We start from the raw sequence: 15916 nt of genomic DNA, 5'->3' as shown, positions 1-15916 counted from the left end.
TTATTATTATTAAGTCAAAAGAGCTACTTATGAGTGAAAGGCCTTTTCATACAGCATTTCACAAACTGGAAATCAATAGTAACAGTTGACCTTTTCACCCATATATCTGTAAAAACTGAGATGTAGAACTGAGTGATGTATCAGAAAAGAGCAAAGTATGCACTTCCTACTGCATATGGAAAAAAAAACCTAAATTATGAATAGTCTGTAAGACTCCCCTGCCATGGCTTTTACACAGGCCAGTCACCAACATTCAGATCATAATTATTTCTTGTGTGTACTGTGACATTCATATTCCATTAACAGACAAACGCAGCTAGTGACTAGGAGGCACAGTTGGCTTACCAATCTCATATAGTCAAAGCATAGATATAATTTCTTTCATAACAATCACAGCCAGGCAATCCTGCTTTATGAATGCAGGGAGCACTCAACCGTTAAAAACAGTCACCTGATTTATTTTTGGGGTGTTGAAAACGCCAGCCAGAGGGACTCGAATGCATTGCTGTCCAAGTGCCTTGTGCTCATGCTAAAACATGATAAGGGTTGTATTCAGAATAAAGTTATTTGTGCGGACTGCATGCCAAGTACCCCTAACCAGTGCCGCATGCAATCTGCCCCTCCATTGGAGCTTCCACAAGTGGTCATGAAAGCCCTATACTGTTCATGCACTGAGTCCTAAATGCTACACCCAGAATGTGCATCATGGAGGATCTGGAGGACTTGTCAACTGTGTTATTTATGGTACTGAAAGGAAAATTGTACCCCGTTACCCCCAAGTCCTGTATTGTCTCAAACTGCCCTGTTTAGCCTTGCTCAAGGTGTTGATTATAGTGTCCAATGATGGATGTCCAGCCACTAACCACAGCCGCACGCCATGACTCGCACATACTGCATGAAGTGCGAACAGCAATCTTACACAGCTAGGCTATGATGTGCAAATCAGTTGGTGCTGGTTTGAACGCCGTGGCGCAACAGTTGCAGTGGCCTATCTTTTGGGGGCAATTACAGGGGGTATCATTATTTTGTCGCTCACTGGATATTGAGTTATATTTGGTAATGCGGACTTCAAACTTGTTGGAGATGTAGCCACACTTTGCAGCTCTCTATCCATGTAAAATGTGAGCCACATATGTAAAACATGTTTGTTACTCCTTATACCATCCCAATCTGCCCAAGGACTGTGTGGTTTTATGGATTCATAAGGGAATAAATACAGTGTAATAAGTATTACCCTGGATTTGACATTTGGGAAACATCACTATAGACTTGCACACACAGTTTTTCAAACTTAAATGTGCCCTAACCCAATATTCCCTTGTCCTTTTTCCACAAATTTCGGTATGTTTACTAATTAGACCACGAGCAACAAATATAATCTAATTGCGACAGTAAAATGTTGCCTCTAAAGGGGGGCTGTGACATTAAGGAGACATGAGAATGTCTCCCTAACGAAGAAATTACGATAACGTGTCTCCTTAATGGTACCTTTACACGTGTAAAATTTAGCATAGGTGCTTACGGGCCAATATATACACTCATCAACTTTAACTGTTTTGGAAATTCAATGACGTCTTTTCCCATTTGTGTCCAACAGATTTTGGACATCGGCTCTGGTCGCAAGTCCGAGCCTTAAGGAGACAGAAGAATGTCTCCCTAACAAAGAAATTACGATAACTGTCTCCTTAATGGTACCTTTACACGTATAGAATTTAGCATAGGTGCTTACGGGCCAATATATACACTCATTAACTTTAACTGTTTTGGATATTCAATGACGTCTTTTCCCATTTGTGTCCAACAGATTTTGGACATCGGCTCTGGTCGCAAGTCCGAGCCTTAGGGAGACAGAAGAATGTCTCCCTAACAAAGAAATTACGATAACGTGTCTCCTTAATGGTACCTTTACACGTATAGAATTTAGCATAGGTGCTTACGGGCCAATATATACACTCATTAACTTTAACTGTTTTGGATATTCAATGACGTCTTTTCCCATTTGTGTCCAACAGATTTTGGACATCGGCTCCGGTCGCAAGTCCGAGCCTTAGGGAGACAGAAGAATGTCTCCCTAACAAAGAAATTACGATAACGTGTCTCCTTAATGGTACCTTTACACGTATAGAATTTAGCATAGGTGCTTACGGGCCAATATATACACTCATTAACTTTAACTGTTTTGGATATTCAATGACGTCTTCTCCCATTTGTGTCCAACAGATTTTGGACATCGGCTCCGGTCGCAAGTCCGAGCCTTAGGGAGACAGAAGAATGTCTCCCTAACAAAGAAATTACGATAACGTGTCTCCTTAATGGTACCTTTACACGTATAGAATTTAGCATAGGTGCTTACGGGCCAATATATACACTCATTAACTTTAACTGTTTTGGATATTCAATGACGTCTTCTCCCATTTGTGTCCAACAGATTTTGGACATCGGCTCTGGTCGCAAGTCCGAGCCTTAGGGAGACAGAGGAATGTCTCCCTAACAAAGAAATTACGATAACGTGTCTCCTTAATGGTACCTTTACACGTATAGAATTTAGCATAGGTGCTTACGGGCCAATATATACACTCATTAACTTTAACTGTTTTGGATATTCGATGACGTCTTCTCCCATTTGTGTCCAACAGATTTTGGACATCGGCTCTGGTCGCAAGTCCGAGCCTTAGGGAGACAGAAGAATGTCTCCCTAACAAAGAAATTACGATAACGTGTCTCCTTAATGGTACCTTTACACGTATAGAATTTAGCAGAGGTGCTTACGGGCCAGTATATACATTCATTAACTTTAACTGTTTTGGATATTCAATGACCTCTTCTCCCATTTGTGTCCAACAGATTTTGGACATCGGCTCCAGTCGCAAGTCCGAGCCTTTCTGTGGGAGTCTCTTCGGTGGTCACCGATCCTGGCAATCGGACACTAATCACATCGTTGTCATCTTCGTCAGTGACGACATCGTGACTCGCATTGGATTCTACGCAACATATGCAGTGGTTGGGTCCACAGAGCAGAATCGAGACAGAGGAACTTAGTGGTGCCTTAGTGGAGATATTTGATTCCAGTGTACAATGTGATATTTCAATATTATAAGTTTTTCAAAAAAACCCAACTGATTAAACCTTTCAAACATTTGGTACTGTTATCCCAACTGTTTCTTTCTCCGGTAAGGGTGATTTTCAAGCTTTTCCATACATGTTTTTAATCAATACCTAGAAAAAAATGGTGTGCCTTTTTGACTGGAACGAGTGCTTTTCCACTGCAACATTACAAAAATTCAACAAGCAACTGTTTCATCAGTTTTAACACAAAATGTTGGGATTAATTTTCAAACGTACGAATTGGCATAGAAAAAAAAACACTTTGGGGAAAGCTCATGACATTTGGAAAAATGAACCTAATACAACACATCAACACAAGTCAATAAATAACATGCAATTATGAAACAAATTCTTCTTGTGAAAATAGTAATATTCAACCGTTTAACTTTAATCAGTTATTGTCCAATTGATATACTGAAACATGTAATAGTAATATGGAAAGAATACGGCATATTGATATACTGAAACGTGTAATAGTAATATGGATAAGACATGCAGATATATAAAAAGGTTAATGATTATAATATTTCAGCATGTTCAATGTAAACAAAAAATATGTAAGATAACACTTAGGGGAAAGGTTATGAGATTTGGGGGAATGAACCTAAATACAACACATAAAAAGTCATTTAACAACATAAGGGAACAAATTGTTCTTGTAAAAATAGTAAATTCAACCGTTTTATGATTTTTTTAACCAGTTGATATACTGGAACATACAATAACAAAATGGAAAGAATAAGGCATTTGGATGTATAAAAAGTCAATACAGCATGCTCAGTGTTAAAAAAATATGTAAGAGAACACTTTGGGGGAAGGTCATGAGATTTGGGAAAATGAATCTAATACAACACATCAACGTCAATAAACAACATGCAATTAGGAAACAAATTCTTGTGAAAATAGTAATATTCAAGCGTTTAACTTAAAATCGTTTTTTGTCCAATTGATATACTGACACATGTAATAGTAATATGGAAAGAATAAGGCATATTGATGTACTGACACATGTAATAGTAATAGGGAAAGAATAAGGCATATTGATATACTGACACATGTAATAGTAATAGGGAAAGAATAAGGCATATTGATATACTGACACATGTAATAGTAATATGGAAAGAATAAGGCATATTGATATACTGACACATGTAATAGTAATAGGGAAAGAATAAGGCATATTGATATACTGAAACATGTAATAGTAATATGGAAAGAATAAGGCATGCGGATATATTAAAATGTAATGATTATAATATATCAGCATGTTCAACTTTAAAAAAAAAAAATGTAAGAGAACACTTTGGGGAAAGGTCATGAGATTTGGGGGAATGAACCTATAATACAACACATAAAATGTCATTTAACAACATAAGTGAACAAATTGTTCTTGTAAAAATAGTAAATTCAACCGTTTTATGATTTTTTTTAACCAGTTGATGTACTGGAACATGCAATAACAAAATGGAAAGAATAAGGCATTTGGATGTATAAAAAGTCAAAACAGCATGCTCAGTGTTAAAAAAATATGTAAGAGGACACTTTGGGGAAAGGTCATGAGATTTGGGAAAATGAACCTAATACAACACATTAAGGTAAATATTACAACATGCAATTAGGAAACAAATTGTTCTTGTGAAAATACTGTAGTATTATTAACCCATTTTATGAAAAAAAATCCAGTTGATATACTGAAACATGTAATAGTAATATGGAAAGAATAAGGCATGTAGATATATGAGAGAGTTCAAGAGTATATTTCAGCATGTTCAATGTAAAAAAAAAAATGAAAGAGATGGATAATACTCTGTCTTGATGACTGACCAAGGATTGGTGAAATAGTAATATGGTAAGGATAAGGAATGTGGATATATGAACAGTTTATCAGAGTATATTTCAGCATGGTCATTTTACAACAACTGAAAGAGATGGATAATAAAAACTGAATTAAAAACCAGTGGCAAAATTTAAAGTTGCATAATGAGTGTCCAAGGAAGAGAAAACAAATAATGTAGACCTTCTAACTTAATTATTCCTGATGTTTTAGTGGCAACGATACGAATAATGCAGAGTACTGAATAAAATTTTACATGATTCATGGAATTAATGGAATTTGAAATATCACTTCTTTTTTTTTTGTTATTTTGTTTTTTGAAGTACGCTTTTAAAATTTAAATAATGCTGTTGTCCAAACTATGGGAATTATTTAAATAATTTAATATATTTTGCACAAATAATATGAAGTTCATTTTAAGACCCACGCGTGTATACCGTGTACTTACAAACAGTACCTAGAATTTATTATGGTGTTTGCCCTTCACCGACATAGTTTGTCAAGTTTATTGGTCCAGAAAATGTTAAATTATCATGGTTACTCAGGAAATGTGAGTGCCAAAAAATTGTCTTTTCTGCGAAAGTATTCGTCCAGGCGAATTCTTGAGTACCTAAGCCAGAGGAATTGAAAAAGGAAACATGATGTAAATATATTTTATGCTTCTCAAAGTAATGGGCGTTATCGGTTCAAGCTTCTTGAAATCTGTAAATTTTGATATCAATATTGAGGGGGCACTCGTGCAGAGATCCTAGAGTCCACACACATGGACTCCGTGAGTGGAAAGTAGATGGGTAATTCCACGGTTACTCGCGTTACATTTTTGATGTACTTTTGAGTTTTCTTGGGCTGTAATTACCTTACTGAAAAGGTTTGATAACTGTTATCCCCATGGTAGATAGAGTAGACCTAGACCTACCTAAGCACCAAAGATGACATCCAGAAAAATGTGTTATGTATGATAAACAAGACGCACACCATCGGTTACTCACGTTACATTTTCGTAACGTGAGTAACCGATTTTGTGCGTCTTGTTTATCATACATAGGCCTAACACATTTTTCTCGATGTCATCTTTGGTGTTTAGGTAGGTCTAGGTCTACTCCATCTACCATGGGGATAACAGTTGGTAAACCTTTTTAGTATGGTAATTACAGCCCAAGGAAACTCAAAAGTACATGAAAAATGTAACGTGAGTAACCATGGAATTGCCCAGATGGTGATCACCATGTGCACATGTCGGCAAGCATGTGTGCAAACCTTGCCGTCTTTGTCTGAACCTGAAAACATGTCCACATGTTGTGGACTAAGTCAGGTCCACACGAGGTTTTCCCCTCCCTGGGAAAACAGGTTTAGAGGCATTTCTGGGTTCGGGTTATTTGTCACAAAATGGAGGAACACTCGGCGAAATTATGGAATTGGGTTAAAAGATTATTCACAGTCCGCGTAAGATAATTTTTTTCCTCCCGGATTTTCTTTACATGAAATAAGGCAAAGGAAGGTCCACACTAGGTCTGTAAGGTAGGCCTGAGCATAGAGCTAGGTCCTTGCTCTATGGCATGAGAGTGTGCGTACTTGCATGTGTGTTTGCACATTGACTCAAACTACAAATTGTGTTTGAACGCTTTAAAGCATTCAAACACAATTTGAAGTTTGGAACTTCAAGGAATTAAAATTCCTATTGAGTAAGAGGGCACTTTTGTAGAGTCACATAGACACTTCTAGATCAGGGGCGAATCTAGCATTCAGGTTAGGGGGGGGGTAGTGAACATTTTGAAATTTACGGTGCTGTCTCCTGCATTGTGTGGCAATTTCAGAGTAAACTGAAGAACTTAAGCATTCCATTTGTAAGTTGTTGCCCCATTTTACTAGTTTCATAACAGTCAGCGACCACCCCCTTTAGATTCGCTATTGCAGATACGTGGGTAAGACAAATGTCAAGGTGTACGCTCTACTGTTATGGGGTTTATGGTTTATTAATCGTTTAAAATATAAAACTTACTCAAAAAAATCGAAGTCGATGGTCGAGTAGTGTGCAACTGCCAAGGCCCAAATGCCCCAAAACATGTGGGCAGCCTAAAAAAATATATATACATATAAGAATTAAAAGCGGTAAACGTATGTGTTTGTCATTTAATAAAATGCTAGGATTATACATGAAATGAACCTAACTTCTGCCAAAGATCAAATCATTACCGGAGATTATTACAGCTCTTAATAAAACCTGTAATGTTTAAAAAAAAAAAAAAAAAAAAAAAAAAAGAGAAGTTGTTCTTACCAGACCAAATTTGTTTACTTTGACATACAGGGTTTCCACTTCTCTTTCTGTGACTTCTTTCTTGATATTGCAGGCCTCATTTTGAGCTGTCAGAAATTCTTGCAACCACTTCATCTGAAAATCCTTCTCAGGATAGAGGTTGTAGTCGACATTCCAAGGGCGTAAACTTGTGTCTACAACTGAGGAGGTGGTGGTGATGAAAAAAATCCTAAAATCTTGATTTGTTGGGGGTAGGGGTGTATTGTCAAAACTGTTTCACAAAAGGGACCAGTGCTAATGCTAGAAATATGAATGTGAAAGGAATGTAGTTTGACATCAAATTGAAGGGGACTTACATGCAAATCCCCAGAAATGGTTCCCGATTTCAAAGGCTTGGTAGTTGAAACCAGCGAATTCATAATCTATGAAAGACACTTTACCTGTAAAATTGAAAAAGAAAGAAACAGTCAAGATCGCGAAAGTTACGTTTAGAGACGGCAGCTTACAAGTGTGTAGTAGTCCCATATCTTGATGCAAATTTGTATCATCTGTAGAGTCTGTTACCATTTTAGACCACCTGAGAAGCGATTAACACCTGTTCCAGCAAATTCATAATCTATGAAAGAAACTTTATCTGCAAAATTGAAAAAAAAGAAAACAGTCAAGATCATGAAAGTTACGTTTAGAGACGGCAGCTTAGTAGTCCTATCTCTTGACGCATTTTTTTTTTTATCATCTACAAGTAGTAGACTCTGTTACTAATTCAGACCACCTGAGAAGTGATTAGCACCTGTTCCATCCAGATCGTCCTTCCAGCATGTCCAGAGTGTAATTGGCCAAACTAAAAAGTGTGAGGAGCGTCTCGGTTTGACCCAAAATAGAGTCGTTTCAGAGACAGAGAGGCAAACTTGATCATTTTGCCATTGAGTATAGACTCTTTGGATACTTTTGACATGGTCGGTCCTGTTTCAAATGTGGAACTGTTCAACTGCTTAATTCGTTAACATTTGGTTTGGTGCGACTCTGGAGTGCCAGTCTTATATAAGTTGAAGTAGATCTATCAGTCATTTAAAGGAATATACAACATTTGCAAACATCGAAAAATAAAACTACCAAGTTTTTGCGAAATACCTTAATAGGACGTTGGTAAATGACAGTCTAAAGCATCCTGTAAAATTATGGCACCTGGTATACTGTCATTTTCAAGAAAAGTGGTATTTTTGTATCAATTTCCAACGCTGATCGGCCGATCAGCGTTGGAAACAACTGGCTTTTTTTCAAATACTGGCCCCAATTGACTATTGCACTTGTTTGCAATCGATTACAAACCTATGAACGGGTACGAGCCAGCTAGACTGGTTCCCTGACCTTACAATTCCCCAATGTATGTAAACTGCTCTGTTTCTTCTTATATGGAGTCAGGGAACCAGACTACAGGTAAATGATCGTTTTTCTTGGTTTTTATAGCATTTTCGAACCCAAAACCTCCAAAAAGTCAGTGTAACTATATTTGCTTTATATTTCCAATCCACCAATTCCATCCATTTCTGAAAATTACAGCAAAAGCAAATGATGTATATTCCCTTTAAATACACTCGCTAGCAGTAGGTCTTTGTGCAACCTATTACCACAACAGCCCTGTGACTAACAAATCATGGAAAGGCAAAATTCTGGTTCTAAGTTCCCACTGTCAAAATCCAGCGTACATGACCTGGCAGGAAATCAATCACAGACATGGATACGCGTAGTGTCACCTTTCTGCTCGTTGAAAATGATGTTTGCGGGAAGGATATCATTATGACAGAATACAATGGGTGTTTCTAGACATGTAAGAGCGCTCTTCAGTTGGCTGACTTCCTTACGGAGTTGGTCCTTCGATGTGACTGTTCCAATGTACCTATATAATTCACATGACCAGAAAAATGCATTAGATTGACAAGAAGACTACACGTAGGCAAACTTAGTATTAAAGCATGGCCACCACAACTGCTAAAGGGCAGGATTTATCCAATCCTATAGACCATGTGCCACTTGTACTTGTTTTGTATGTGGTCATGTCCTCACAACTTTCAGCAAAACTGTCCTCTTCTGCACTGCACGTGTATCTCTTGAAATGCGATCGGTATAAAACTGTTGACATACTGTTTAATGCGGAGAAATAACATGCAAAAGATGCTTATATAGGGTTGCCCATCGGTTGCCTGCTGGTATGACGTCACAGGGCACATGGTCTATACAAAGGCCAACATGTACATGTACATGTCTAAGCAGTGCCGGGCTGTCTTGAGACACTCAACCAACCGGTTCTTTTCAGAACCACACTCACTTCTTCCGAGAAGAGATTTCTTTCCACATGGTGTTACCCGCAAATGTTTCTTATTTTATCCTATCCGCCATACAAAGCTTCAAGTGTTATACTACAACCCCTGCAAGTGTCAGTCAGTACACTAGGCTCTGGTTCTCCGGTACCAGCAAAATTCAGAAATCATCTGAATAAGTGAATGACCTTATTCTATCTTTCCCTTCTCTTCAGAAGTACTTGCTTAACTCACCTTTTCTGTTTTTCTTTGCCCTCAAATGTTTCTGGAAGGATCGACAGCCATCTATCCATCAGGCGGAAGAGGCAAGGGGAAGTCACAGCGCCATCCTGTGGCTTGATGCTGTGCATTTTTATCATCTCTTTGATGATGAGCCTGAAATGGACAGATTTCGAAGCCACAAACAAAATATTGTAGATGTGATTGTCAATTAAAGACTTTAACTGCAATTCTGCAGGTGTGTACAATGCATCTATATATTTACATCCCATTATTCTCTAAAATCAAATCTGAAGCCAGTCACACTCTGTCGCTTAGGATAGAGTACTTTCATCAAGGACCCCTTGAAGAATTTGCATAATTGTCATACTAACCACTAACATATCGGAGGAAAATGTGTTTCCAACTGAACAGGAAGTTTTTTCAATCAGGATGTGAGAGATTTGTACCGACACTAGCCTTGGTCAAGGCGCTAAATGTTATTCATCCCGGCCGTGGCGCGTAAACGATATCCTCGCTAGGGCCATGCATTATGCAGTGCATTAAAAATACAGCGCGAACAGCGACCTCATGCGGCCACCATTTCTATGCAAATTAGTTGGACCCTATATCGCGCCTTGGTTCAATCGTCGGCAAAAGCTTATGTTTTTCTTTATTTTGCGCTGGATTTCTAGCGCACGACCTCGTATGCGAATACAGATAAGTGTAGGCGGGGCTAATATGTGGAGTGTCCAATCACACCTTGGTAAATCCGGACGTCATCAAATTGTTTGCAGCTAGCTATTCGCCTTTTGCGGACGTGACAGGAACCACAGTTTTTGTGCATTGGTGCCGTGTGCAGAGACACATAACGTGTACGTGTACATGTATGGATTATGTACGGTGCCACGTTTTACTAAGCAAGTTTCCCCGCAACGATCGACCAATAAGAAAACGACATTTAAGGTCAGCTAAGGCTATTAACATAATGAGCTCCACCCCCAAAACCTCACATGGACGACTGAACCAAGGCGCTATATTGGGTCCAACTGATTTGCATAAAAATAGTGGCCGCGTGAGGTCGCTGTTCGCGCAGTATTTTTAATGCACTGTACTGCATGCATAGCGCATAGACATTATGACTGCATGCATTACCTCGCTACGGCCGGATAAAAAAACAATTAGCGCCTAGACCAAGGCTATACCGACACCCATGTTAAGACTCTTTCACACTATCCAATATCTGTCGGACCAAAAGGTCAAACATAGTCCGAAAATTTGGGACTCTCTGTACTGTGTACGAGAGTCCCAAAACTTAAGATAGTGAAAACATGTATTACAAGAAAATGGACTGTTGCAATGAAGACACTAGTCGAACACCCCTTAGTAGTACTGCATCAAAGTTCTACACATTCTCTCCATACATGCACTGAGCAGGTCATGCCACCAAACTACTGAAGGGTCAGTCAATCTTTTCAAAAAGTTGGACATGTACGGCACCAGTCTAGTCTTAATTAGATGAAGGCTTCAAATTGATAATCACTTGGACTCTTTAAGGTGTAAAATGTTAAAGAAAAGTCTCCTTTAAAAGTTGAATTTAGATGTCAAACTTGGCCGGTGATGAACTGAGGACTTTGTCTTTGCCTAATGACAATTTTGGAGAATTTTGTTGGAGAGTGAGTAAAGTTGACCTGATTTTGTTTTGCATGTTTTTGGGGTTTTTTTCCCGCAAGGTCCCAGTCTGACTTGAGCCTGACGACGATCAAAGCTTTATAGACAAAGCCAGGGTTTTGTAAACCCCCAAATTACATGATGATTTACAAAGAACATACTTGTAGATTCTCTCTTCCCTGACCGTCTTTGGATCCAGAATGACTCCTGGAAGATACTCATAGCACAGACCGTTGTTATATCGAGCGTACAGCTTAGCTCCGCATCCTGCTTGGGAGGACTGGTGAAGAATCGCAAATGTCTGGATCTCAGTCTCGTGATCGATCAGAAGATCTAAATTCTTGCCGTAGATCCGAATCAGGACAATATCCGACTTAGCCTCGGGACGGAATCCGGCTACGACTTTGTTGGAGATACCCGACGTAAACACCTGCATAAGAAATAGTTATTTGCTGAAGTATACATGCATGTATAAGCGCTTTCCATCGTATCAACAATCTCAAAGCGCTTTACAATTATTACCCCGTCCATCAGGCCACGGGATCGGGACCACGCGAGCAGATATCAGCGCTCAATTGGTACTCGACCCTCACAGGTACCGGTACCATGCATTTAAAACTCCTAGGTGGAGAGAGTCAATTGTAGTTAAGTGTCTTGCCCAAGGGCACAAACACTATGTTCCTGGCAGGGTTCGAAGCCACGAACCTTCGCACATGAGTCAAACACCGTACGGACCAGCGCGCTCTACAAATAGACACATATGACAGTGCGTATCAGGATAATGCCGTCAAGTCCATGTTTTTAAAGTCAGTCACATGTCAATCACAAGTCAATCACAAATTACATGTCAATCACAGTTTCTATACAATGGTCATTTATTCTTCACAAAATCATTCAGTGTCTAATCAAGTCACGTGCACTAACGTATATAATGTTCAGGATCATTAACAGCTTTGTAAGTTAGCGTCGATCATTCATATTATATTCATTATTGGAAAGAGTGTCGCATCATGACGCCACATTTTTTCCTCATCCTATGGGAGTCGACAGGATGGGGCAAGCCCCCCCCCCCCCCGGAAGAGAAAGTAAAAACGTTGAGGCCTTTTGATTTAATTATTAATTTAATAAACATTTAACATAATGGGCTACTGCAGGGGTGGCAATGGGGGTGGGTAAATGTTCCCCGCCCACCCTAAAAAAAATGATAAATTGACTATGCTGGAGGAAGTACAAGGTTTTCTTTTTTTTGGGGGGGGGGGGTGTGCTTTTTGGGAAAAAGGGGAAAAATCCTGGCGACGCCAATGCATAATTATCCCAATGAAGGTCAGTCATTGCCAAAAAAAATGTTGAGAAGAAATGATTCTGGGACTGATTTCCAATTTTGTTAGGAAATACTGAAAATGTTCTTGACTCTCCATAGACTTTAAAGGGAAAATACAACATTTGCAAACATCAAAAAATAAAACTACCAAATCATTTTGAAATACCTTGCTGGACTGTTAGTGAATGACAGTGTAAAGCATCCTGTAAAATCATGGCACCTGGTAAACTGTCATTTTCAAGAAAAGTGGTATTTTTGTATCAATTTCCAACGCTGATCGGCCGATCAGCGTTGGAAACAACTGGCTTTTTTTTCTTCAAATACTGGCCCCAATTGACCATCGCACTTGTTTGCAATCGATTACAAACCTATGAACGGGTACGAGCCAGCTAGACTGGTTCCCTGACCTTACAATTCCCCAATGTATATAAACTGCTCTGTTTCTTCTTATATGGAGTCAGGGAACCAGACTACAGGAAAATGATCGTTTTTCTTGGTTTTTATAGTATTTTCGAACCCAAAACCTCACAAAAGTCAGTGTAACTATAGGGCCTATTTGCTATATTTTTCCAACCCCCCAATTCCATCCATTTCTGAAAATTACAGCAAAAGCAAATGATGTATATTCCCTTTAACCACTGGAATGGCGGCTGGATATACTACATTCCGGCGTTCACCGGAGCCAGAACTAGAAGAAGCCTTTAGAGAGTCAGGGTACGTGAAGACAAAAACAGATCTAGTGGTTATAGTTTCTAGCTACATTGCCCATAAAGACCTACATTTGAACAATGTTCATCCGACTTAATTTGCATCAGTAACCTAGACATCCCTTGCAAAGAAAAGTGTTAAATTTGCGAAAGGCCCTATAAATAAACTCTGGAATTCCCTTGCCAATTTTTTGAAGAAATCGATACATTCAAAATTAAGAAACAATTATTTTTAACAAATTTAATTAATATTCATATTTGTGAGTCCATTATCCATTGTTGGTAAAATTGTTTCGTTTGATTCGTTCGTTTGATTTTGTTTCTTGTTTTAGTAATGCTAATTAGACCTAAGCCATGCCAATCATTAAATTGCTTATATTTTGATTATTTTCTTTCTGTATATTAGCATCATTGTCTATCATGAGCCCTCATTATAGAAACGCAGCTATTCATATTAATTTAAGTTTCTTTAAAAGTCACCTTAAATTCATTTGTTAAATTCATCGTCTTTTGAGATCAGTAGATCTATACGTTTGTTATTTTGGGGTTTTTTTGGTCATGTATCCTGTAAATAATTAATATTGTTTTATTTGTTGTTCACAAGTTGTTTTTGTCTGTTTTCCTGCATGTCGTTAATTCTTTCTTGTTCAGGGGTCCCGCATTTGACAAGCTTTGCTTTTTGTGGGTCCCCTGCATCTCTTAATTGGTATTAATAAGAATTAATTCATAGCTTACCAAAAATGCTATGCACATTAACAAGGGCGGATCCAGGGGGGGGGGGGGGCCAAAGGGGGCCATGCCCCCCCCCCCCCAAACGAAACCATTTTTTTTTTTTTTTATGTGACATCGCAATAAAGGCAGGCAATGAGTACACCACCATCTTTTCCTCAAAAAAACATTGGTTAAAGTGGTCAGAAATTGCCTCAGATCGCACCACAGAGCATCTAGAATCCAAAAAAATTTCGGGGCCCTTAAGCGGGCCCCGAACCCCACGCCGTAATTTTTTTGACCCACTTTTTTGGCAGAATTTTTTTGGGACAAAATTGTTTTGGGCCCCCCCAAAAAAATTGTGTTCTGGATCCGCCCTTGCACATTAAAATTACATGTACTGTATTTACAATTCAATTAAGTTGTAGGCCTATATAATCTATATTGATTTACCATGAGATGAAAATAAAGTAAAGTAAAGTGAAGTGTAATCCCTTCCTCCATAGTAATCCCAAGCAAATGCTCAACTTGGTGTTTCCCATGTTACATTGGGGCTCTGATACAGCTAGCCAGCTGGCTGCACATGATGCATTTCAAATTGATGACCCACACGCGTGAACACACACTCTCAAATTTGTATCCTTGTGGAGACATTTCTTTGTTCTCGTGTAGTAAAGTTTTCAATTTTGAAAGTGAAGTTTCAAAATGCTCTTATTTTAACCAGAATTAATTCCCTTGGCTGAAATTCGGACTTAATATCCCTTTTCTAAAACTCTTCCATTTGCGACACATCAACCCACCTTGGAAATTCCTTTTTTTTGAGTAAAATCCATATATCTATTTCGTGAAAACCTTGCAGTGGAGACCTATATTCATCTATAGAAATTGCCTTGTGGAGACCTTTACTATGTTTTGTTCCCTATTGTGTGCGTGTCTCCACAAGGATACAAATTTGAGCACTGCTGCTCTACGTTACTTGACTGACCTTGAAATTGATCTCTTCCTGGTTCCACTCTGGACGCACCAAATACAGTAATTTTCGCGCCCCATCCTCTAAATTATTCTCATCCAGCGTCAAATCGATTCGCAAAACACCACCGTTTGACATTTTGTGAAGTATATCGGTGTATCACAGGTTGAAATGCAGCCAAATTCGTGCGGCAGATGTTAGGGTGGTTTGTCAGGGTCGATGTTATTTCTCAAACGCCACAGGTCGAACGCTGCATCAGCAGAAAGATCCGAAGGAAAATGGCGGGGTTTCGTACGTACACGAGGGCGCCGTGCGAGGCTGGTTTAGACTTGATCAAGTCATTCACTGGCTTAGCGTTGATAATTTAGCCTGGAAGTGTTTCGTTATAAAAAAGTTTGTTGTGTGTTTTTCTTTATTATGTACAGGCTGATTTCAATTTTGGAATGTTTTACGTGTCCTTTTTGCCAAATGTATCGTGCTTAATTTGTATTATAAGTTACGTCTGAATTAAGTGCATATTATCAATATTTCATGCAAGTTATATGGAGGTATAGAAAATTTCCGGCAAAGTAGCATGCTTACCAAAATAATTCTCAAGCGTTCGGACCCGGTCCTTCTTCAGTGGTTTATTGTTCCTGAATCTTTTTCATGTATTTCTGTGGAGTCATAACGAATAAGTCGACCTGTGTTTGGCACTGGCCGCGGAATAAATCTGCATGAGTGCATCGACCTGTGGCGTTTGAGATGGTTTTTGTACATGGTTTATATGCATGTTCAGGCTCATCGACCTGTGGCGTTCAAGTTTGAGATGGTTTTTGTACATGGTTTAT

General features: G+C 38.8%; 2 protein-coding genes across 4 annotated transcripts in view; one reads left to right on the top strand and one right to left on the bottom strand.

Moving 5' to 3' along the window:
* Positions 1-5224, top strand: part of LOC119740124 (cubilin-like) — a 77161-nt gene extending 71937 nt beyond the window's left edge. Inside the window, exon 33 of one of the 3 annotated variants that reach the window (XM_038215362.1) lies at positions 2845-5224. In XM_038215362.1, coding sequence (XP_038071290.1) covers positions 2845-3039 — 195 coding nt within the window. In that variant the 3' untranslated portion in view covers positions 3040-5224. Of the gene's footprint in view, positions 1-1597; positions 1652-2012; positions 2441-2844 lie in introns of those variants that run through there. The other 2 variants (XM_038215512.1, XM_038215430.1) reach the window with 2 other exon arrangements.
* A 3559-nt stretch (positions 5225-8783) lies between these two features.
* Positions 8784-15347, bottom strand: LOC119740853 (ethanolamine kinase 1-like). Its single transcript, XM_038216341.1, has 3 exons — positions 15102-15347; positions 11542-11810; positions 8784-9886 (listed from the first exon to the last, which is right to left on the bottom strand). Exons 1-3 carry the CDS (start codon positions 15222-15224, stop codon positions 9742-9744), a joined length of 537 nt encoding a protein of 178 aa, XP_038072269.1. The 5' UTR covers positions 15225-15347; the 3' UTR covers positions 8784-9741.
* Between the last annotated feature and the right edge of the window lie 569 nt (positions 15348-15916).

This window comes from Patiria miniata, unplaced genomic scaffold (assembly GCF_015706575.1).
Source record: "Patiria miniata isolate m_02_andy unplaced genomic scaffold, ASM1570657v1 HiC_scaffold_1, whole genome shotgun sequence".
Lineage (NCBI taxonomy): Eukaryota > Metazoa > Echinodermata > Asteroidea > Valvatida > Asterinidae > Patiria > Patiria miniata.
Note: the sequence above shows the minus strand (reverse complement) of the source record. Positions and strands in the feature narration are given on the sequence as shown.